This window comes from Ixodes scapularis, unplaced genomic scaffold (genome assembly GCF_016920785.2).
Source record: "Ixodes scapularis isolate PalLabHiFi unplaced genomic scaffold, ASM1692078v2 PGA_scaffold7__128_contigs__length_106722199, whole genome shotgun sequence".
Taxonomy (NCBI): Eukaryota; Metazoa; Arthropoda; class Arachnida; order Ixodida; family Ixodidae; genus Ixodes; species Ixodes scapularis.
In genome coordinates this window covers 90481659-90506389 of record NW_024609882.1, presented here as the reverse complement: position 1 = coordinate 90506389, position 24731 = coordinate 90481659, and the positions used below count along the sequence as shown (strand labels likewise).

At 45.5% G+C, this 24731-nt stretch overlaps 1 protein-coding gene across 1 annotated transcript in view; it reads left to right on the top strand.

The window, feature by feature from the left end:
- Window positions 1–3866: 3866 nt before the first annotated feature.
- Window positions 3867–24731, top strand: part of LOC8028090 (uncharacterized protein K02A2.6-like) — a 45482-nt gene continuing 24617 nt past the window's right edge. The window contains exons 1-3 of the mRNA XM_042286306.1: window positions 3867–4052; window positions 14209–15087; window positions 21767–22064. Of these exons, the coding sequence (XP_042142240.1) occupies window positions 3867–4052; window positions 14209–15087; window positions 21767–22064 (1363 nt within the window). The remainder of the gene's footprint in view (window positions 4053–14208; window positions 15088–21766; window positions 22065–24731) is intronic.

Sequence of the window (24731 nt, the reverse complement as noted above, 5' to 3'; positions counted from 1 at the left end):
CATATAAAAATAATTTATCTAAAAGAATACCATGATCAAGACAGTCGAACGCTTTACTGAAATCTAAAATATACCGACTGTTGACAACTTTTCTAAATTGTCCAGTATTATCACTTTTTGGTGTAAGAGTGTACACTCGGTTGACCTGAATTTCCTGAAACCAAATTGAGAGTCAGTTAGGAGTTTATGCTTATTTGAAAAATTTGTAATTCGCGTGTGCAGAATTTTTTCGAGGCCTTTTGAGAAAATGGGAAGAATAGAAATAGGTCGGTAGTTCTCTATGCACTTTCTATCTCCTTTCTTGAACAATATTATTACTTTCGCGGTCTGCATACCCATGGGAAATATTCCTGATGTCAGAGCAAGGTTGTAAATATGTGTTAAACAAGGCGCATTGATATCTATGACAAGTTTAACAGGTTTAATATTTATGTTATCAACATCGCAACTGTTGTTGTTGCGTAAATTGGCCATCGCCGCATAAACTTCGTGTCCATCGGCAGGATAAAAAAATATTGTCTCAGAAACTCTTGGTATATTATTTCCTGCGTCACTACAGTAAGTTCCTGACCCAACTTTTACAAAATATTGATTAAAAGCATCTGAAAGTGCAGAACCAGATTTTTCTATTCCATCAATACTTAAAGATTCTATTTTAGTACAATTTTCTTTTTTTACCTAAGAGAGCACCAAGCCTCTTCCAAATTAAGTCCGAGTGTTTCATACATTCTGAGTCAAAAAGATTGTTGTAGTAGCTACGTTTTGAACGCTTCAAATCTGCGTTCAGACGGTTTCTCAACGTCTTAAATTTTGCAAGCACAACTAAGTTTCGGGTCTTTAAAACATCTTTATATGAGCAAGCTTTGATACGCATTGATTTTAAGTGATCCCCAGTAATCCATGGTTTGCGCGCACGTTTATTGTTCTTAAGTAGTTTTAATGGAAATGAAAGACTATAAATATTTTTAAAAACCTCGATAAATTTGTCGTAAGCTTGATTTACATCAGCTATGTCGAATATACTGCTCCAGTTTGTTGTCTCTATATTCCGTCTAAATGCCTGCAGTGTTTTTTCGTTGACATCTTGTACATATCTCGGGGGAGGAGCCTTATTGTATTGAGTGTTTGATGACAGATTTTGTTTATGAATCAGCATGAATATAGGTAAATGATCACTTAGGTCCGAACACAGCACCCCAGCAGTAACATCAGAGCTTTCATGATTTGTGATAAACAAGTCGAGCATGGAAGAACATGATGTTGTGATACGTGTGGGATGAGATATTACATTATGAAGACTATTTGCGGACAACAATAATAAAAGTTCAGTCTGGTTGCGCGATACATCAAGCATATCAATATTTAGATCACCGCCAAGGGTGAAATTGCACGTCACTTCAGTGATAGCGGTGAATAGCTTATCTAAGAATTCAAAGAACTGGGATACATTTCCCTTTAATGGTCGGTAGATAACACAATACACTTCAAGGTTTTTGCGTATGCATAATGCTTCGTAGTCGTTTGTAATCATAGAAAATTCGGGTACAATCTCGAAACCAGTGCCCGCTATCAAAATGGACACACCACCGCCACGGTTTTGTTTGCGGTTCAAATAAAAATGGGCGTAACCTGGCAAAACAAAAAAAAAATCACTGTCATCGCTATACCAAGTTTTAGTGAGCATTATAATATAAAACAATGGTTGAAACCTGTTAAAAAACAAACAAAGTTTATCAGTTTTGGATCGTGCTGATCTCACGTTTAGATGAAAGTGTAAGGCACTTCTGTTTATTCCCACGAATCAACGCGTTAACTTCATGTGGTTCATAGAAATGTTCGTGCACAGCCATCGCAAAGAAAAAAAAAAGTAGCTGTCATCTACATATTCGGAATTAGTTCCTGATTTTTCCCTCGACATCGCTAAGGCACGAAACCTTAATTACATCTGAGTTTTCATCTTTACGCGCGAATATCTTCCCGCCAGAACACCACACAAACTTCCACCCAACCTTTCGTTTCTGCGCGATGGCCGTTCCTAGCAGTTTCTTGTTCAGGCTCGTAAGGTGTTCATTTATATAAATCGGAGAAACGGTCCCGCCAAAATCGAGAGATGCCGTAGTGATTCGCTTTTTCTTAGCTTTTTGTAGGATTTTAATTCGTTTCGTGCGTTGGATGAAGCGGACAATTATGTTCTTTTTATTTGGTTTAAATGTGGCGACGCGGTGGCAGATGTCAATATCTGCATCGTCCACGGGTTCTTCGAGAAGGGCACCGATCCTTCTGACAATATCATTCACATCTCCTTCGGCTGATACCCCCTTGATCTCAAGATTGTTCGATCGCTGGTATTGTTCCAATTCTTCTACTTTAGCGCCCAGTCGGCAGTTTTCTGCGTCTAGGTCCTGATTCCGTAATTTAAGCTCTAGGATTTCTTTTCGCAGTTCCTTTATGTTGTTTTTAATGGACATTACTCCGTCGCACGTGTCGCTGCAGTATTTGACGCTCTCTTTCAAGCTCCTCAAGTCTGCCCGTAGCTCGCGACGTAGATTTTCTAGCGCTTTTTCCATGATAGTCTAAGCGAAAAGTTTGTAATATCAGAATAAACAGAAACCGAAGTAGGCACACAATTTCAACAAAGCGACTTGCAGGCAGCAGCGACAACGCTTTTCAGAGCAATATTAACTGAGGAAAGAGTAGAAATGTATGCGCACCTGTAATATGGCAAGGCACGAAGTATGAACGATATGTCGATGCGGCGCTGCGCTGCTGCCAAGTGCCGGTGGCTTGTGGTGGTCCACTCTTGTAGTCGTTGGTCCCTGGCGACGAACGAAGGCCGTACCAATCACCACTCAGAAGCCGATGACGTGGCTGTCTGATGCAGAGGCACGTGTGGACCTGAATGGTTTACTCGTGAGAGTGCAGTCCTCAAGGAGCAGGGGCCGCGGCGATCTGTAATATGGCAAGGCACGAAGTATGAACGATGTGTCGATACGGCGCTGCGCTGCTGCCAAGTCTGGGCTTCCCTTTCTGGTTTAATCTTATCGTTTTTTTCACGATAGAATCGTGCTTTTCAAAACACAAAAGAGTAGTTTTCAGAAACGCAGGATTTCTGCAGTCTTTCAACGAGCGGCTGCAGTCTTTCAAATGGTAGCCTTTCAACATGTGGCTCGAAATTGTATCCGGAGCAGGTTACCCACGTGGCGAATATTTTCCCCGCCAATTTCGTGGGAGTTTCAACCTCCGTGGCGGTGATGCGAAACGACGACACCAGCTGCTCAACTCCGGCCCAGCGCAGTGTAGCGTTCCGAGGTCGACGCGCTTCATTTCCTTCCCGATCGTGTGCGCTGGCTTCTGCAACTACGGTTCCCCGAACGCGTCTACGACTGGTGTGTTTATCGCGTACAAAAAGTGATATCTCGACTGATGCGTGATGACCTCCTAAACATAACATCCTGCCGCCAACCGCGACACTGGCGGTGCAGTAGTTGCGGACGTGGCAGACGACTGTTCTGCAGCCAGTCACTCTCCAGCTCGGCAGTCCACGGAAGCTTCGGCAACTGGAGTTGAGACGCCACGACGAAAGTGGCACTCGCATTCACTCGCGCTTTTTTCCAGAACTTCCGTGTCCAACCGTGAGGATCGCGACATCCGATAACCCGAAACTTCGGCTTCTGTGACGTTACTTCTTGCCCGTTTAGGATTACTTTAAACGCACGAGCGCAACAGGACACTAAGCGCACCGGAGACGCGTTGCCGGCATTGCAAGTGCGCGTGCCGCCTCCACAGCAGTCTCCGCAATGAGACCCGTTTCGGACTTGCTGTGCATTCTTTTGGCCTGTGCATGGGAAGTCGGTTCGACTTGCGCGATGTCGAGAGCGTCTCCGCTGGTGGTGCTGGACGTGGACACGGGTGTGGACGACGCCATGGCCATCATGTTGGCCCGAAGCCTCGGCGCCCGCATCTTGGCTATCACCTGCGTTGCCGGGAACACGGACTTGGAGCGGGCGTACAACAACACGCTGAGGGTGCTAGGACTCGTCGAGGAGACGCGGGTATGTAGGCGGCAGAGAGCTCGAAGCAGGAGACAAAACCTTCGCTTCCACACTCCCTAACCTCATCACGAAATGCGACAGGTTAGTGGGATTTTAATAGACTAGAGCGCTACGTGCCCGTCTTTTTGAGAACAACATTCAGCATGTGTAGGGTACTGGATGCAGGCAGCGCCACCTAGCTTGCGGGAGCGTCGTCGACAGGGTGTTTCGCTGCGTCTCAGAACGAGTACGGTACCTGGAAAGCGTCTGCGACTGGCGTCTTTAGACAGTTTTAGTGGACCGTACGCTAAAACTTTGCGTACGCAAGGAAATTGAGCCGGAAATGTGCACGCGCAGAACTCAATAGAAGGGCTAGCGTATACCGTAGTCACACAACACTGGGGAATTTGCGTTGCGGGCTAGCGGGCTTTGCGGGAAGCTCCCGAGAGATCTCGGGCCCGCCGTGAGAACCAGCTTTAAGATGGCTGCTACCTCGACTGGAACAGCATGCGACGTGGTGTTCGCGAAGTTCAGTGTTACGTGAAATTGCGCGGTGTTCAGCTCGAAAATTCGTTCCAGGACTTACCGCTGTCGAATCCGATCGCCATGTAGCTGAAGCAATGCATAGTGAAAATGTTCGCCGCTCGTATTGTGCATGAACGCTACGATCTGGTCAACCCTAAGCCTCTCCTCGCGGTTCATCGCAGACGGATGAACGACTCTTGAAGAAGTCGCCCAAGTTGTTGCTATGCGCTGGACATCAGCAGGTCATATATTTCTTCCCGCGATAGCATCGATAAATGGTGCCGTTTCTATCGGGACGATTGACGGAGGCTGCGGGATCGAATTTGGCTACGAACTCGTATGCTCGTAGTTTCCACACCCCGCAGAAACGCGCGCTTGACCAGGCAACTGCGGTATAGTTTAATTTGAAACAAAACTATCGGAAACGTTTTAATTTTCAACATTTAAAACCAACAGCATAGTGGCACTATAAGCACGGGGAATTCTTCGGTGCTGTCAAATTGGATCAAAAAAATTATGCGAGATGTTCACTGGGCAACGTAGCGCACAACTAATATCGGACCAAGCAGGTAATTTCACGTTTTCTATACTAATGCAAATGCGAGCGTAATAGCCAGCAACGCAATTATAAATCTGTCTTTTAGCATTCTATCCCGCCCATACCTTGAAGGTAGTCCCGAAGTGAAAAAAAAATGACGTCACAAAAGTTGGAGTGCCATGATCTCAAATGTTGTGTTCCTGGTGGTTGGTCGTTGAAGTTCCGGGCGAAAAATAAGCCACGATGGGCACAAAAACGATGTTTCGGGAGGTTAATCTGCGTCTCAATAACTCAACGAGACGACCGGTTTACGTTCGTTTTTCTAGAGAACGTTCACACTCGTCTAAGCCACGCACACAAAATTTTTGACCAAAAAATCCTCTCAAACCGTGAATGGGAAAAACTGAAAAAATGTGTTGGATGCCAACTGCTTATTTTGCATGTGACAAGGAGGTAAGGTTTTTTTCACGCTCATGCTTTGACATTTTCTTGCTTCAGTAAGTTCCAGGGGCACCAGAGTGTGTTTCCAGCTCGAGTTAGATTTTTTCAAGATGGAGGGGAGGAGTGTTTGAATGGTTAACAAGGTCGTAGATGCAACATTACCCATCGAACTTCGCTTTTTTTTTAGTAAACTGAGATTTCTCAGTTTTAGACTGAAACGTAAATAATGCTTATATAAACATTTACAAAAAACTCTGAACTTTTGTACCACCAGCTAACAATCATTTTAACTTTTCTTGTTCGCAAGATTTAAAGGCTGTGTCATTTTCTAGGAAACCGGGGAGAGCGGGATGAAAAGGATAGGAACGATTTTTAAATCATTTGTTTACTTCCAAAGGTCAGCAGATTATTTCAACAATTACTATTTAATAAATATAGTCGAATGATTACAGAATTGTTTTGGAATGTAATTGATTACAAGAAATGTGATTGCTTTATTGGTCACTGTGGAAGTCTAGATCCGTTAACTTGATTTAGCCAGATTTTTGGCGAAAATAAACATAAATTTATATAAATATTTCCCCAACGAATCAACTAATCATCGAACCAAGTTCAGACAAAGTGACTTCTCCCGTCCCCCTCCTAATGTTGTCCTTTGTTTCTACAGATTTTATATTAAGGAATTCTTAACCTAAGTCTCTGACGGAGGAGCGGCATAGAAAACGTGAAAGATGAGTAGATTGTATTCGAACAATTCTAATTCAAATATGAAGAGCATGTCAGTGTAGTTGGAAATGGCAGTGGCAGCATCGCTCTCGAGCTAAAGCAGCGTCTTTACGCTTACAGTGGACTCCTGGAGTGCTGCATTGTACCTGGCCGCCACCGACAAGCGGGAGTAGGCAATAGAGCCCGACGCGGATAACAGTGTGATCATCCGCATTTTATCTGCATCCGCATATTTCCTATTTCCATCCGAACCGCATTCGCGATGTTTTTGAAATATTCGCATCCGCGTAACCGATTCGCATCCGCAGACTTTGTATTCGCATCCCACCCGCATCCGCGAAATTCGGAACCGCCTCCCACCCGCAATCCACGCATTCATTTTGTATCCTGAAATCAAGCACAAATGAAGATTTAAAAAAGCATATGGGTAATATCCTAAAAGCCGTCTGTTTATCTTTGTACAACGAGCTCTCCATGTCAGGGTAACGCGAAAGTCATTTGATCGCATTCTGTTCTATCGTATTAAAAAAGCATCATCTTTTCAGAGACACTTCAAGTCGCTGGAAAGACGACCGCAGTTAAGAGATCATCTCGGGAGTCCGTGGCATTTACACCCTGTCCAGACGATGCGCCCCTCAAAAAAGGAACTTTTAATATATATATTTTTGCTTTGTAAAACTCATTTCGAACAGACACCTGTTTTATAAACATGGAAAAATAACAAATACCAGACTGATAACGTTCTGTCGTTTTATTTAGGTCTAACAATAAAAAACGAGGGAGCGGAAAGGCACTCACTCCCGGCAGCAATGTTCTCGTTCATATGGTGTTAAAGCGTCAATACATCACTGGGAAAATATCAAACTATTCAGTAATGGCAACACCTCCTTTCCCTTTTACTTTTAAGCTCGAGCCCTCCACTGCGTGCTCGGAAAAATTTAAAAACAACACAGTGCCAACTGTCGAGAAAAAGAAAACGCACACACACGTGACGTTTTATTTGTCGAGGTTGATCTGTATACAAGAAAGGGAATATCGTCAACATGAACGGATTCGGACTCGTTCGCCTCTAGTAATTGAATACCCGCTAATGCCGAGTATTTCTCCGTTGGTGTACCTTCTGCTGGGGTGGTATGCACAAACTACGCTACAAAAATGAGGTGGGGAAACGTGTGCTGCCGCAGGTTCCATCACTCAAGAGAATGGAATTCAGTATCCTCGATCTATTTGTAGGAAAAGAAGCAACTTGCAGGCTTGTTCTCTTTTTTTCTGGCTTGTACGTTTTGGGATTTCTTTACCCAACGAATGTTTTCTGCTCTTTCCCTGCCAAGCAAGGGCACGCTCCCCGGGACGACTGACGCTGCTGCATTGTTTTTACTTTTTTTGGAGACAGCATTTTTGAGGAGATAGGGCGGTCTGAATCAAACTTGGACAAAAATCAAATCTTTGTTGACGTAAGAAAAAAATTTCTCCCCAATTGGTACCTTTTATTTAAGGCAGTACTTTGCTACCGGAATACATCCGATGATTGACTTCATAGTATCAGTCACTTATCCACTCTAACATTTGCGGTCACACACGCTTACGGGCAGCCAAAAATGTAGATCCGGACCCGCGGATATCCGCTTGCGATCTGCATCAGCAGCCCCTGACATCCGCATTCGATTCGCAATCCGCCAAATCTGATTCATCTTAATCCGAATCCTCCAGTTTACTGCGGATGATCCGCAGGTAATCCGTGAATATGCGGGGCTCTAATCAGCAACAATACAACGATCGGCCCAACCGCCGGCGAAGACATCATAACCACTTGCTCACCAGACGTCACCACCATCGCATCGCAACAACACAAGAACACAGCGTTTGAGACGGTGTGTCTTTGCCCGTTTTTTTTCATATTTTCCCAGTCTCGCATTTTTTAGTTACGGACTTAATTCACCAGCTCGTCTGCTTTTTTTCACTTTAATTATCAGATATGTAAGTCGTCTTCAAGTCAATGCCTTCATAGGCAGTTGGTAGTGGCAGTGGCTGCATTGATCCCGCGCTAACACAGCGTTTTCACGCTGAAGTGCTGCGTCGCAAATGACCGCTACCGACATGTCTGAGTAGGCAACTTCACTGCAATTGTTCCGACCGCCGTCGACGACATCAGCACCACCGGTTTACCAAGCATCACCACCTTCGCGTCGCAACGACACAAAGACAGACACCGTTTGAGACCGTCTGTGACTTTCTCCTTTATAATAGTAATGCATAAGCACTAGCACCCACAGGACAGAGAAGGGCTGACGGCGTCCGCCTGTGGGCATAACCGTGGGAGGGAAATCCCGCTGCGTAGAGAGGAGGAGAGTAGAGAAGGGCAAAGGCGAGAGGGAGGCGATGTCACTGGGCGTAAACCAATGCGCGCGAGGCGCGGCAAGGCTAGAGTTAGGCGACATCAAAGGCCCAAGCCAATGCGCAAGCGGATGCTGGGGCGATTTTGAAATTGCAGGTGTGCGGAGGGGGTGTGCTTTGGTTTGTGCTACAACCATTAAAGACCTATTGGTACACCCTTATGGAATGTGTTAGCATGACCGTTGGGAAACGCTGAAACTGACCCCTGATTGACGCCGAAAAGAGGCACCGAAAGAGAAAGCCAATCAGAAAAGTGAAGAAGTCAGCGTCAGAGTTTATTAAGGCCACGGTCCCACTGAATGTGGCAGTTTAGGTACTTTTTGGCAGGCCATTACTCATCTCCTTTTAAATACTGTTTTGTGGGATTGATGTCATTCGAAAGGCAATGCAATCCTCTTTCATTTGATGTTATGTATGTGTTGGTTTTTACTGTTCATGCGCATTTGTAGCGTTGCGAATATGATGACGCGGACCCTCTCTTGCTCCGCTAGTTCATGTTTTATGAACGATCCGTTAAAGATAACACGGTTCCAATATAACAGTTTTGTTAAGATGATGTCGGAGCAGAATCTAACGATACACTTTTTTGGTATTTGCACTACTTTGTTTTTTTCACCCCTCCAAATATTGCCCTAAAATTGACATTTTTCAGCACAAATATGTTTTTAACGACAAGCGCTAGGGCAATAAAATTAGCTACAGATGTAGTGCTTATAATTGGTAATATGAAGAGAAAAATTTAATGTTGTGTAAAATTTTTTTGTTTAGATATTTTATATCAAACGTAGCACTTTTTTGTGCTTCGAGTCATGGTAGTTCAAATACCGCTGAAGAAATAATTAAACTATGATAAAATCTTTTATAACATTTAGAGCTACAATGGTTGCCCAAGAGGTGGACGATGGCTTTTTTTCATTTTGAAAGTCATAACGCTCCAGGAGCCCTTCAAACTTACCTGTTTTTGACGCACATCTTTTTTGGACATCAAACAGATTTATTGGCATTTAATAACATTTATTGTTTGCAATAGATACACATTGCGATGTATTAAGTTTTCACAATGATCTTGCTTTGGTTTCTTAATAGGTGTAGAGCTTAGCTAATTTTAAAAACAATTAAAAACTATTTGGGTGTTTTGTTGCGCTACCTGGCGGATGGCAGGCAAACTGCTGATTTCTAGTGTTCAAAACATTTCCGAGGGCGGCGTTGGCGTCTGTATCATCATCAATCTCCGTGTCTTTTTACCTTCACATTTAAAAAATATATTGGAAGATTTACTATCGATGAATGAAAGGTTTAAGTGCTGGGTCAGCTTAATAAATCTAAGACAAATAATTACACACGCGTAGCGTGATATAATGCGTTAATTATTCGATATGATTGAAATCAATAAACAATAAAGACGAAGAGGAAAATAATACACCCGAGTTCACTTTATGCCTAGAGTAACTACATGAGCATTAAAGTATCGGCACTCAGTTCCCCAAAATTGGTTTGGGCGCCGCCATTCTGGGTCTTGCTCAGAGCAAACGCAACTGCCGATCATCATGATCCAAAAGTACGACTTCCTCAGCATTAGATGCGGTGCTAGGAAGCTGATGCAATATTGAAATGCTCTGTCGCGGGTTGTTTAAACATTTGTGAGGGACGGAAAAGCGTTTCCTGTGATTTTAGATAAAGCTCCATATAACTGGCAACCATGATTTTAAGCCACAATTTTAAGCCAAGTGTCGTTACTCGGAACCGCAGCTAATTTACTGGCACAAGCGGGAACAATGAAGAAGAGGGAGGTGTCAAAAGGTAGTGGCTTGTGGAATCCACGGGGCTTACGTCATGGCCCCTCCAGGTATTACAAGCCTCTTGAACAAGAGCATGAATAGTGTCATTAAAGAAGCTACGCTTCAGAGTAGCGACACTTGGCCTTATTGTGGCTTAAAATCATGGTTGCATGATATTTTAAGCTTTATCTGAAATCACAAGAAACGCTTTTCCGTCCTCCACTTTAAACAGTTTTCGACAAAGCAAAGCAACATTACATGAGCTTTCTAACACCGAATCTAATGCTGAGCATGTCGCACTTTTGAATCATGACGATCGGCAGTTGCGCCTGCTCTGCACAAGCAACAAAATGGCGGCGTTCACACCACTGTCGGGTAAGAGAGTGCCGATACTCTAAGCGCAGCTCATTTATTGGCTCTAGTTCCCGCGAAACTCCTTTTCCCTGACTGAAACTGAAAGTAAATATGAATAATACACCATTATTATAGCTTATTTAGTTATGACAAAATACACACAATGAGAGGAGGAAGCGGGCGGATAGGAGAAACGCGGGTTTTATGTGCGACCGTTCCAACCGTCTCAAAAGAAAGAACGCACGAGCAAAAAAAGGCATCAAAAGAAAAAATGCGGCACGCTGTGTTCTTTGTTATTATGCGTCTAATTGCAAATTGTTCCGGGTATGTTTATACAGCCGGAAGTTAGTCTTCTGTTGTGTGTTGGCAACCGAGGATATCCAGGGATGCCGGTGAACTGGTGCACGCGCGCAGGCACGAGACGTTCGACTGCTCTGGCCCCAACCCGGTCGGTTGTGCCCGCTGTATGCTGTAATGTATATATTATGTAAAGATTAAATACACAACATTGGCGACGAAGTGGAGTCAACCTGCGGCGGAAGACCTTCTAGAGCGCCGTTCACGGCGCCATGGCAGAAGCAAAGGCATCAGCGGCGCCGGCATTCGGCGGCATCGAAGAGTTCGCACCGAGCACCGGTGCAACATGGCCACTGTAATACGAAAGACTTGAGTTCTACATTGTTCTACAGTTCTACATTATCGCAAATGAGATCAAGTCAGCCGAGAAGAAGCGTGCAATCCTGTGCACGGTCTGCGGGGCGGCAACGTACGCCATCATTCGTTCACTCTGCTCACCGGCTCTACCTTCCGAGACGAGCTACGACGACATCGTCTCGCGACTGGCGGCCCACTTCAACCCGAGGCCGTCCGCCATTGTTCAGCGTTTCCAGTTTGGGAAGCGCGACCAGCGTCAAGGAGAAAGTATCGCCGACTACATCGCCGAGCTTCGTCGGCTGTCGGAGCACTGCGCTTTCGGGCCAACGTTGGACGACATGCTCCGAGACAGGTTAGTCTGCGGCCTCCGGGAAGAGTCCCTTCAGCAACGGCTTCTCTCCGAGCCGGAACTAACTTTCGCGGTGGCCAAAGAGAAAGCGATAGCAGCAGAGTACGCCCACCACCAGACAGAAAAGATCAGGGGGGCGTCCGCAGAGAGCAGCGATGTGTGTCGTGTTGGCAAGCAAATGGCTCCGAGAGCTAAGCCTAATGCCGAGGCAGCAAGAGGAAGGAATGCGTCGAAGTCACAGCAAGACGCTGGCAAGTGTTTTTGCTGTGGAGGGTCACACGCACCAGACGAGTGTCGTTTTCGACACGCACAGTGCCACTTTTGCAAGCAGCGGGGCCATATCGTGAAAGTTTGTCGACGAAAAGCGAAACAGTCCTCACCGACGCCTAGGCCTACAGGTGGCAGCCGCCAGAACGGCCGGCGGCGCGACAGTGAAACAGCGGATGTTTTCGGCATCTTCCAAATGACTGCCGAGGAACCTGCTATCCGCGTGGTCATAGAAGTGAACGGGAACCCTCTCGAGATGGAAGTCGACTCAGGAGCGGTGTGCTCCGTGATCAACGAGAGAACTATGCGTCAGCTGCGGTTGTCCAAGCACAAGCTGCGACCGTGTGAACTACGTCTTCGCACGTACAACCAGCAGGAATTGAAGGTGCTAGGCTCCGTGATGGTCCAAGTCACCTATAATGGGCGTCAAAAACGACTGCGTCTCGTCGTGATCAAGGGAGCAGGCGTAGGCTTGCTTGGCCGAGACTGGTTCAAGGCTCTTGGGATTGAGCTGAGAGTCAATCAGCTGGAAGTAGCAACGAACAATCAGAGCCCGTCCAGCGCAGCAGTGCTGAGTCGTCACGCCGACGTTTTCCAACCAGGTCTAGGCAAGAGCAAGGGACCACCAGTTCGAGTCGAAGTGGAACCGACTGCCCAGCCCAAGTTTTTCAAACCGCGTCCAGTTCCCTTTGCCTTACTACCAAAAGTGGATGAAGCCTTGGACAAGCTCATCAGGCAAGGCATTTTGGAACCGGTCCGACATTCCAGTTGGGCGACTCCAATAGTACCTGTGGTAAAAAAGGATGGCACAGTGCGAATCTGTGGCGACTACAAGAGTACGGTAAACCCTGTGGTCCGTTGGGAAAGCTACCCCCTACCCACACCTGAGGAACGTTTCGCGAAGCTGGCAGGCTGTGCAAGGTTTTCCAAGCTTGATTTAGACCAAGCGTACCTGCAGCTGACAGTTGACAGTGAGACAGCTGACCTTCTCACCATCACCACACACCGTGTACTTTTCCGTGTCACGCGCCTACAGTTCGGAGTAGCTGTTGCAGTCGCTATTTTTCAGAGGTACATGGAAGAGCTGCTGCAAGGGCTGGAAGGGGTGCAAGTTTTTCTCGATGACATCCTGGTAGGCGGTAAAGATGAAGCCGAGCACAACACCCGTCTGCAAGCTGTGCTTCAAAGAATTCAAGACGACGGTGTCCGGCTAAAAAGGGACAAGTGCGTTTTTGGAGTGGATGAAGTTGTATTCCTAGGATACAAGGTCAGCAAGGCAGGAATACAGCCGACAGACGACAAGGTCAATGCTATCCATGGGGTACCCGAGCCAAAATGCAAGAAGGAGTTGCAAGCGTTCCTAGGGGCACTCAACTTCTACAACAGGTTCCTACGGGAGCGGCACACACTTTGGAGCCCTTGTACAGGCTGCTCGACAACGGCCATAAGTGGAGATGGACTACGCAGGAAGCAGAGGCTTTTCTGCGGGCCAAGCAGCTACTGCAGTCTTCGGACGTCCTTGCCCATTACAGTGTCCACCAGCCACTAGTCATGGCATGTGATGCCTCTCCGTACGGACTTGGGGTGGTACTCAGCCACGTTGATAGCGAAGGCCGAGAGGTACCGGTAGCCTATGGCTCTCAAACTATGACAGCTGCCGAAAGGAACTACGCACAGACAGACCGGGAAGCTCTGGCGATAGGTTTTGGAATACGAAAGTTCCACAAGTTCATCTACGGTCGGCATTTTCGGATCGTGACCGATCACAAACCTCTACTGGGGCTCTTGCATCACGCAAAACCGATGCCTCAAGTGCTTTCGCCGAGGATGTTGCGATGGTCGTTAATGTTGTCGGCTTACGACTACGAGCTGGAGTACAGGCCTGCTCATCAGCTCAGGAACGCGGATGCACTGAGTCGACTGCCTCTAACTGTGGAAGACAGCTCAACTGACGAGAAACTGTTTGAAGTCCGGATGCTGGAGACTGCCCCGGAGATTCCGTGGGATGCCCAGAAGATTGCCCGATGCACCCGGAACGACCCAACCTTGTCCAGAGTTCGACATTGGACGGGGGTTGGATGACCTCAAGGCAGGCTGCCGGACGAGTTCAAGCCATTTGTTCGACGGCAGCACGAGTTGTCAGAGTATCGGGGATGCCTGCTGTGGGGATGTAGAGTCATCATTCCAGAGCAAGCGAGAGACCAGGTTTTGGAGCTGCTGCATACCACGCATCCCGGGATCGTCCGCATGAAGGCGCTTGCCAGAAGCACAGTTTGGTGGCCGGGTATCGACCAAGATATCGAAAGGAAGGTCCGAACCTGCCTGCCCTGCCAGGAGACAAGGCCGCAACCTGCACGTGCAAGACTGCATCCGTGGGAATTTGCCAGAAACCCATGGTCCCGAATCCACATCGATTTTGCAGGACCCTTCCAAGGAAAGGTTTTTCTTCTGGTGGTGGATGCGCATTCGAAATGGCTGGAAGTCATCCAGATAGCATCCATGTCGTCAGCAGCAGTGTGTCAAAGGCTGCGAGTGCTGTTCGCAACACACGGTGTTCCCGACACTATAGTCTCGGACGATGGGACAGCGTTCGTCTCACAAGAATTTGAAGAATTTTTGCAGAGAAACCAGATCCGGCACGTTAAGGTGGCGCCATATCATCCATCGTCAAATGGCCAAGTGGAGCGCATGGTCCAAGAAACTAAACAAGTCCTCAGGCGCATGGAAGGAGGCGACATGGCCACCAAGTTGGCCCGATTTCTTTTGAGTCAGCATATTCTCCCGCACTCAACGACCGGAAAGAGTCCGGCGGAATTGTTGATGGGTCGGAGACTCCGTACTGCACTGGACCGGGTTCACCCAGACCTACAAGCAGAGATGGTGGACAAGCAAGAGGAACAAGCGCTGCGGGGAAAACAAGGTGTACGCGAATTCGAGCCGCGAGAACCAGTCTTCATCCGCAATTATTTAGCAGGCCCCAAGTGGCTACCCGGTATCATCACTGAGATCACCGGTCCGGTGTCTTACAAGGTTCGTACCATCGACGGTCGTTTCTGGAAGCGGCACGTGGACCAAATCCGGAGACAGGAGTGGAGCACATACCTGGACGAGGAGGAGCCTACGACAGAGCTGTCACCTCAGCAGCTCTCGTTACCAAGCGAGCCATCGCTTAGGAATGAATCGGTGGAAGAGTGCCCACCATCTACGAGTCAAGCGGACTTCCCTGAGGAGTCAACCCCAGTGGCAACACCTCCAGCTTCCCCACAACGTTCACCTGCTTCACCCCATGAACCGAGGCACCAAACAGTGTTGCCAACTTCAGCGCCTGCGCAAGAACAGTCAAATCGTCCCCAGCGACAACGGCGACATCCCGACTACCTAAAGGACTATCTGACCTAGGGGGGAGGGATGTTGTGTGTTGGCAACCGAGGATATCCAGGGATGCCGGTGAACTGGTGCACGCGCGCAGGCACGAGACGTTCGACTGCTCTGGCCCCAACCCGGTCGGTTGTGCCCGCTGTATGCTGTAATGTATATATTATGTAAATATTAAATGCACAACATCTGCCTTAGTGGGCGTCTGGTGTCTCAGCTGTAGATGAACAATTTAGCCAGTGCGGTACAGCCGCAAACCTGGTGTCTTTAACGTGCGCCACGCAGTAGTGATACACGACCGCACGCCGGTACGATGCTCTTCCAGATCGAAAAAAGCAGAGGCGGGGTGGGTTCTGCAGCGCGAGCTTTCGCTCCAAGTGCTCCGAGCTGGTGTGCGCTAGACCATGCACTCGGCCACCGACCTCCCCCCCCCTTGTGCGTCTAATTTTTATACAGGTATAAGTATTTGAAGATCGACGATGGACGTCGATCGTCTCGAGGTAATGTAACGTAATAACAATGTATAAATAATAAACTTGTTGAAGGACTGAACTACTAAATTTTTCAATTCTTGGATAGTAATATGGCGGTAGCCTATTGTACTTACTGTTGATGAAGAGCAATATGAGGTGACGAGGTAATTATTAATTGATGAGGCTCCATAAGGACGACGACATTAGTGGATGTCGAACCACAACGTACAGTGCTAGACTTGTTTCAAGTATCGTGTACCCAAAGACTTTCTTCACCCGCAACAGTAGAAGGTAGAATCAATGAGGATGCTGCTTTACAGCTGTACGTTGAACAGAAAAACTGCACTGTTCAGAAGTGCGGCTTATTCGTTAATATGAGGGACGGAGTTCTAGCAGCATTCCCTGATTGACTACTTGGAACAAATGGCCTCGTTGACGTAAAGTGTCCCCGTTCCAAAAGATTCTTGAAGCATATTTAAACCGCAAAGGAGTATGAGGCGAAAAATAAGAAAAAGGAGCCTGGTGTGAACGGTCCAAATCACCACCATAGCTTCTACTATCAAATACAAGGGCAGTTACATAGTACACAAAGAGAGTTTTGGGATTTAGTTATATTTACACTGAAGGGCATTGATATCCAACGTATTCAGAAAGATGACACCTCCTGGTCAACCAACATAGAGCCTTTTCTACTCAAGTTTTACATGGAAGGCCAGACATCCGCTGATATTCTTCACGTAGACGAGTTGTCCGACCGAATAAACTGCCATTACTCCCGATCTGGGAATCTCTCGATCTTTGTTCGTAAGCCATAGTATCATGAGATCGAGGGGTGTGGCTCTTCGTCCGCCGAATATTGCTTCGGTGGGTTTTTTCCGTGTAAGATGAGACCGATGCGTGCTGCCGGAACAAGAACCTGGCGATTCTTCACTGAACTGCTTCTTCCAAGCTTCAAAAAGGGATTTTTTTTCGTTTCGCACACAATTTGTTCTGCCTGCCCGTTAGTTGCAGGATGGTATGGTGCACTAATGTGATGCCTGAAGCCGGTTTTTTTTTTTCTTCAAAAACTTGTTTATTTTATTTGAAGCAAGATTGGGCGCGTTATCAGAGAAAAGTATTTTCGGTAGGGCAAAAGTAGGTAAAAGAGACCATAGAACGTCAATGATGTGTTTGGACATCGTGGCAGGCATCGTGTAAACTTCCAGCCACTTAGAGTACGCATCGCCCATGACTCCGCAGATGTGGATACGTTTCGCCACCCACCGACTGAATAGTGGATCGTTTTCAGTTACTGTTCATGATGGCGTTGGACTCAAGGAAGACTTCGAGTCTTTCCACAAAGTTAGCCCAGGTGCCAGGACTTTTGTCGAAAGCGGTAAGTGTTCGAAACTTCGACAAATTCGGTAGCCACGTGTTGTGCTTGACACTGGACACTTACCATTCGCTGAGAAGAAACTTCCTTGTTCGTCTGCCATAAGTTGTCCGATATCAGGTCATCACCGCAACACCATCTCCCGACGAAACTGATCTTCATTGTCCGCATATCCATAGTTAGCAATCACGTCAACTTATAAATTCCCGAACGCTCATAACTTGCCGTTGCTAAACGCCGTTCATTCATAGCGTCTTCATTGCAAATAAACGTCTTCCTAGTTCTTCTGATGGTTTTCATCATATTCCTCCTAAGCTGTACTTACAACATTATGTGTGTCGGAACTTCCGAATATATTGCAACGGCGTTTGTTTTCTGGGAACCCCCCCCTCCCCCCCTTCCCCCCCCCCCCCCCTTATAATGTAACAACCTTTAAAACATCTTCCGGACCCCGTGAAACATAATATTTCGTGACCTTTTTTTAGTCGTCATTAAAATGGTGAGGTAAGTACCGTAAATCGTGAAGCAGTTTACTTGACGTCCGCTTCCACTGGTGTCTTAGAAGATTGAATCTACTGAGCGTGCATTCCTGCAGAGGAAATTTTCATTGATAGAATATTGACACGTCAATCAACATTTGATTCCTTCTTGATAAGATTTATTGCGAAAGCCCGTTACAACCGCCGACCGCATCTCCCTATATCAGAGAACAATTTATACCCAGCCTGACATTCTCGCATACATCCGTTTGATGGGCCACGCTACTTGAGCTAGCTGAGCACAGCTGGCAGCGGCGCGAGCAAGGCCACGAGGGGAACGTGATGGTGCACGAGCCATCCCACTGTGAACCAATGTTTCGGCCACCCCACGGGTGCGTGTCGCCATCTATTGGTTGAACTAACGCCTTGTTCAAGATGGCTGCCGTGGGACCGCAGCCTTAAAGCGAGATGTGTGGGGAGTTTCCCAAGGGTCATGTCAACGTATTGCCCTTGGGTTCACCAATGAGTACTATTTATTTTTTCCCAGCGTGGGTATTTTTCGTTAAAACGTTACCTCACGAGCTCCCGCGTGCATATTTTCACTTTCCTCATTATATATATAAGCCGTCTTCAGGTCAACGCCTTCATAGGCAGTTGGCAGTGGTAGCGGCAGCATCGATCACGCACTAACGCAGCGCCTTCTCGCTTAAACGTTGGGGCGCTTGTTTTTGTTTTCTTCGTGGTGCTTGATGCTGTTGAAACTTTTACTGCCGACGGGAAAGGGAACAAAAATTCAAGTTGCAGCCAAACTTCACATTTCCCTATTTGGCCCTATTTTGCCAAACAAGTGCCAGATTTAGGCTTCACTGTTGGTGCTTCTGTTCATGAGTGCCATAGCGTTCGTTAAGCTCAACGAACGGAGACCTAATTTTTATTGCGGAAACATGGCTCAGCAAACATGTATGCAGCCCTGAAATTTTCCAAGGTGATAAACCATATAATGCGCATCGTTTTGACACTCATAGCAGAGTCACAGAGCATACCTTCCTTTCGCGTAGATGTTGCTTCCGATCTAAAAATGGTGTGGGCTTGCATCACTTTAAATAACACAAGACGTTTACTGGTTATCTGATACCGCCCCCCCCCAAACAGCGCAGTGACATTTATTGATGATTTGCATTACGTTATGAATTCTATTGTTTGTCAATATCCTAGTTCTCCTATTTGTTTATTAGGAGATTTTAATTTCCCTGATATTAGCAGGTCTGAATCAGCTTTTTTCTACCTCTTTCAACTCAGAGTCAAAGTTTTTTTTTGTCTGTGCGTGTGTTTTAATTTGACACAGCTGATAACGAAACTAACAAGGTATGCCAATGATAGAACGAACACACTTGATTTAATTCTGTTGACACACCCTGAACTTCTATCTTCCCTGACCTATCTTCCAGGGTTAAGCGATCTTTCATCAATGAATTTTTATCTCAAAGTTGCTCCCCCAATCAATAATAAAAATAAAGCTTATTTCTGACTACAATCAAGCCAATTTTGATCTTATTAACCAAAAACCTTGCACCATTTGGACTATATCTGCCAGGTTTTAATCAACAAAGCGTGCAGGAAAATTGGTGATTATTTTGTTTCAAAGTGAACGAACTGATTGTTGCGCATGAACCCGGCAGGCATATTACATCTGATGCTAAAGCACATTGGTATGCTTACATTCTAAACGTCTTTTCAATAATACAGAAAAAAAAACAGCGGTGTTTTCGTCTAGCTAAATTACGTAACAGGATTGATCGGTGGGAAGCATATTTTACGGCAGAGGTCGCATGTCCCCAAGCTGTGTCTGATGTCAAAGTAATTTTTTTACAGAAAACGTTACCGAGTCTATTGTTAAAGGACCCCAATAAGTTCTGGAAGACTGTCAATATAAATGAAGACGGCTTAATTTTTATCAGCGATTAGTCTGGTGCGTTAATCCCTCCTGCAGAATAACCATCAGTGTTTAATAATGTTGTTTTTTTTATATTTTTTTTGTAGCTGATGGAAATCTATTTTATGACGTTCCACGTTGTGAGCTTAGCCTGATGTTTCCCACGGCCATGGATCCTCCTGGAGTTGTAAAGTTAATTGGTTCTTTGAAAGTATCATCGTCACGTGGAAGTCATAATATTACCTCGAAATTTCTAAGACAAACTAAAATGCACTCATCCATCTTTTTAAGGAACTTTTCCTGCAATCTCTTGAGTGTGGAAGGCTCCCAATACAATAGAAAACTGCCAAGTTGGTTCCATCGCATAATTCCGGTAACGAGCCTTCTCCATTAAATTATCGACCCATTTCACTAACAAGCATTCCCTGTAAAATCTTGGAGCGCATACTGTATTCATATTTTTAATTACCTAGAATCAAATTTATTTTTCGCCACTGCTCAACATGATTTCCGTCGCTTATTTTCTGGTGAAACGCAGCTCCTTCATTTTACCTATCCTTTGCATGCTATAGTGGACAAAAACCATCAGGCTGACAGCATTGTTTTTCGATTTTTTTTAAAGCATTCGACAAGGCTTATCACTTAAACTTTCTCCATTAAACCTAGATCCTAATTTGTTAACCTAGCTGGAATGCTTTCTTACCAACTGCTCACAATAAGTAACTCTAGGTGGCAAGATTTCATCCCTGAGAGATGAGGTATCAGGCGGGCTCCAAGGTTGGGTTTTAGGCCGGCTTCTTTCTCTAATATTCATTAATGATTTATCAAGTTGTGTTTCCTCTTCCATGCATTTATACGCAGATGATTGTAATTTATCGGGAAGTTCTTGATGATGATGATGAATTCCTTTTGCAATCTGATTTAAATAATATTACTCTCGTGCAAAAAATGGCGTATGGAACTCGGCCCTAACAAATGGAAACTAACGCGGGTTTCACGGCAAGGCGCGCGCCCTACAGCATATAAGTTAACCAACATTCAACCCGAATCTGTAAACTCATGCCGTTATCTGGGTGTTACTATATCATTGACGTTAACCTGGAAACCTCATATCGATATAATAATCGCCAACGCTAACCCCATGTTAGCATATTTACGACGGAACTTAAGAGCGGCCCCAGTTAACTTAAAACTTCTTCGTTATAACACTCTTGTACGGTCAAAATTGGAATACGCAGTCTCTATTTGGGGACCCTGACCACGCCTTTCTACATAAAGCACTCGAATAAATTCAAAATAACGCGTTCGTTTAATTTTGTTTAATTATATTCGAACAGCCAGCATATCATCAATGAAGCCCAGTTCGTTGTTACCCCCTTTGTCATTGCATAGAAAGTGTTTCCGACTTTGTTTGTTTCATAAAGTGTACCATCATCAGTCGATGCGAGACACATACTTTACATTGCCTAACTATCACTCTTCCCATCCAGACCATCAGAATACGGCTGGATTAACACGTTGCCAAGCGAACACTTTTTTTTATTCATTTATACCGCATCCATCAAACGAGTGGAACCACCTTCCAGGAGATATCGCAACTATACCCGTTTATTTTCTTTTTCGACAATCTATGTTTACATTTCTGTTTTATTAGCCGATATGAGCCATTTTATTTGATTTATTTTGTTCGTAACAGACGTTGCTTACAGCTTTTGCCAATCGGAGTGTATTTTTTTTTTGTTTGAATTTGTTGCCGCATCTTTTTGTTTCGGTCATTTTGTTTTATTTTTGTTTGCTTTATCCCTCCCCTCTACAACGCCTTGGCGCTTGACGGTATGTACAATAAATAAATATTTGGCTGATGTCTGGCACGTTGGCAATTATCTGGCGAACCAAAGAAAAGCTATATAAGTGCCCCAAAAAATTGCCCTGGTCCAAAACTGCATTAGGCCCAAGTTAGATCCCTATGATCGCCAAGCCTGGGCCAAGTTAGGCGTTTCTTTGGCACCAGAGTCACGCGTTGGCCTCGGATCAGCAGAAATACTTTTTGAGGGTTTGACCACGTCTTTGGGTGCAGGTACCCGTGTACAGGGGCAACGCCTTCCCATTGTCCGGCACACTGAACACGGAGCCGGCCTACTTCGACCAGGACGGCTTCGGTGGAGCGTCTGAGGACTACCCTGTGGGGGCCAACCCCGCCGGAAACTTCTCGGAGCACGCCTCCATCCAGCTGGTCCGGATGGTCCGCCAAATCCCGGGCCAGATCACGCTGATCCTGCTGGGACCGGCCACCAACGCAGCGCTGGCCATGATGCTCGACGAGGGGTTTACCGAGAACCTGAAGGCCATCGTCATCTTGGGAGGAAACTACAAAGGTGAGCCAGAGAAACAAAATTGGTTCATTTCCCAACCGCGTTCTAAATCCGTAATATTGTCATTTCATTTCATTCATTATTCCCTCAGGGCCCGAAGGCATTAGAGAGGGCAGTGGGCGGTTACTCAAAACACGTAAAAGTAAAATAGTTGAGTGAGGCAAAAACGAAAAAAAAAACAAAAAACAAGCGCTACGCAAATTTGTTAGAAAGTTAGTAACAATGAACAAAACTTAAGGGCCCAAGTGAGCTGGCGCATATCAAACATTTTTGTGAAAAAAATTCGAGACTGAGATATTGACAGATGACGACAGAGAAGACAAGAAGCACGTCCCAAACACAGCTAAACCTTTATTGAGGACAGAACCGTTTATATAGGGTTGAAAAAAGAAGGAAGGAAAAGGAACCCTTCACACCACCTCTCTCTCTAAATAGAAAAAAACGACACCAGGCTTTTAAAAATGGGGTATAACCAACAAACCATCTGACAGCACTAAGGATGACACATCAATAAAAAAAAAAAAACGCTGGGAAAATTATAAACTGCACAGGACCCTTCACTGAGGGAGTCAGCTATAAGGCTACACAAAGGGGCATAAAAGGTCGTAACAAGAACTAAGTAAAAATAATAATTTTTTGTAAAAATATTAGTAGAGATTTAGAAACCGCTTCTATTCCGCTTCTACGAACAAAGAAAACCTGTTCACTGTATGCTTGTTAACATGCTTGGTTATCGCGATTGACTCTCGCAGCAAGTCCTTGCGGTCGTTTCTTTCTGTTACAATTGTGGTTGTCGAATTCTATAGTGGGACGCACTTCTTACATTCCTGACTATGCTTGGATACCTCAGAAAATGCATCCTTGTTTTTGACACATCGTTTATGTTCGCCTAGCCTATCATTAAGACAACGCTTCGTTTTACCTACCTATATAGCACAAACCACAATCAAAGGGGAATTCGTATACCACACCTAAAGCGTTGTGTTAATGATAGACTAGGTGAACATAAACGATGTGTCAAAAACAAGGATCCATATTCCGAGGTGTCCAAGCATACTCAAGAATGTAAGAAGTGCGTGCCTTTATGACACTCGACAACCACAGCTGTAACAGAATGAAACGACCACAAGTGCCTGCTGAAAGAGTCAATCGCGATAAAAAGTATGGGAATGCAGTGAACAAGCCCCCTTTGTCTATAGAGGCGGAATGGAAGAGGTTTCTAAATCTCCGGTTATATTTTTAACATCATTTTTTTTTTTTTGCTTTTACTTAGTTCTTGTTACGACGTTTTTTGCCCCCTTTGTGTAGTCTTATAGGGGTCTAGCACTTTTCGGTGTAAGGGATGTTGGTGTAGGACGCTTCGGTGCGGACTTTTCGGTGCACGGTTGTTTCGGTAACTAGCTGCACTCTAAAAGAAGTTTGTGCTTCTACTTTCCCGCACAACACTTAGAGAGCAAATCGCCGCAACTTACGGAGGCAGCACAGCGAATGACGCTGCCGAAACATATGTTTATACCAAAAAACGCAGTCTGCCCAAGCAGCACAGAGTTGGCCAATTATTTGCCAATGGCTGGCAATGGTCCTTTGGCCAGAGGCCAGACAGTGGCCAGAGATTGGCCGATGCCTGGCCTTTCTCTGGCCATTGGCGACTGGCCACTGGCCATCAGCCGTCGGCCAAGCATTGGCTGATGAATGGCCACTCTTTGGCCACTGGCCGCAAGACCATCCACAGCCACTGGCCATTGCTTGGCCAAAATCCGTGCTGCTTGGGTGAGTTGTGACATTATGCAATGCAAAACGTCACGCTTGCATTGCTTAATGTCGCAACTCAGACTGCGTTTTTGGGTCTAAACATAAGTTTCGGCATTTTCATTCGCTGTGCTGCCTTCGTAAGTTGCGGTGATTGGCTCTCCGGGAGTTGTGCGGAAAAGCAGACGCACGGGCTTTTTTTAGAGTGTGACTACCTCACTGAAGCGTCCAGTGCAGTTTATAATTTTCCCGGCGTTTCTTTTTTTTTTTTTTTTTTTATTGATGTGTCATCCTTGGTGCTTTCAGATGGTTTGTTGGTTTAACTCCATTGTCGGAAGCCTGGTGCCGTATCTTCTGTTGAGAGAGGTGGTATGAAGAAGGGTTCGCTTTCCTTCTTTCTTTCTTGAACCTTATATAAAGGGTTCTGTCCTCAACAAAGGTTTAGCTATGTTTGAGACGTTCTTTTTCTCTTCTTTGTCGTCGTGTGTCATATAACGATTCGTAAACGCGTCAAGATTAAAACTGGTGTTTTTATTCTCTCCACTTCTTCATCCTCCTCTTCTTGATATGTCCTGGCCTATCGTCGTCTTCCTTCTTGTCTGCCTCTTGGAACACTACACACGCTGGGGCTTTTGTCCTCAACCCGCCTGGGGTGATATGGAATTATATTCTTAATCAGGGATGGGCAGTATTTCAAATACAAGTATTTGAAATACGTATTTCAAATACTTTGTGTATTTTGCATTTGTATTTAATTACAAATCGGGTAATGTATTTGACGTGTGTATTTAAATACTAAAACGCGGGTATTTGAAATACAATTGTAATTAAATACAATTTTGTGCGCGAAAATACATTTCTCAAATTCATTGTTACGACTCGTTTTGCTCATCCTAAGACGTGTCCTAAGCTGCTCTTTCT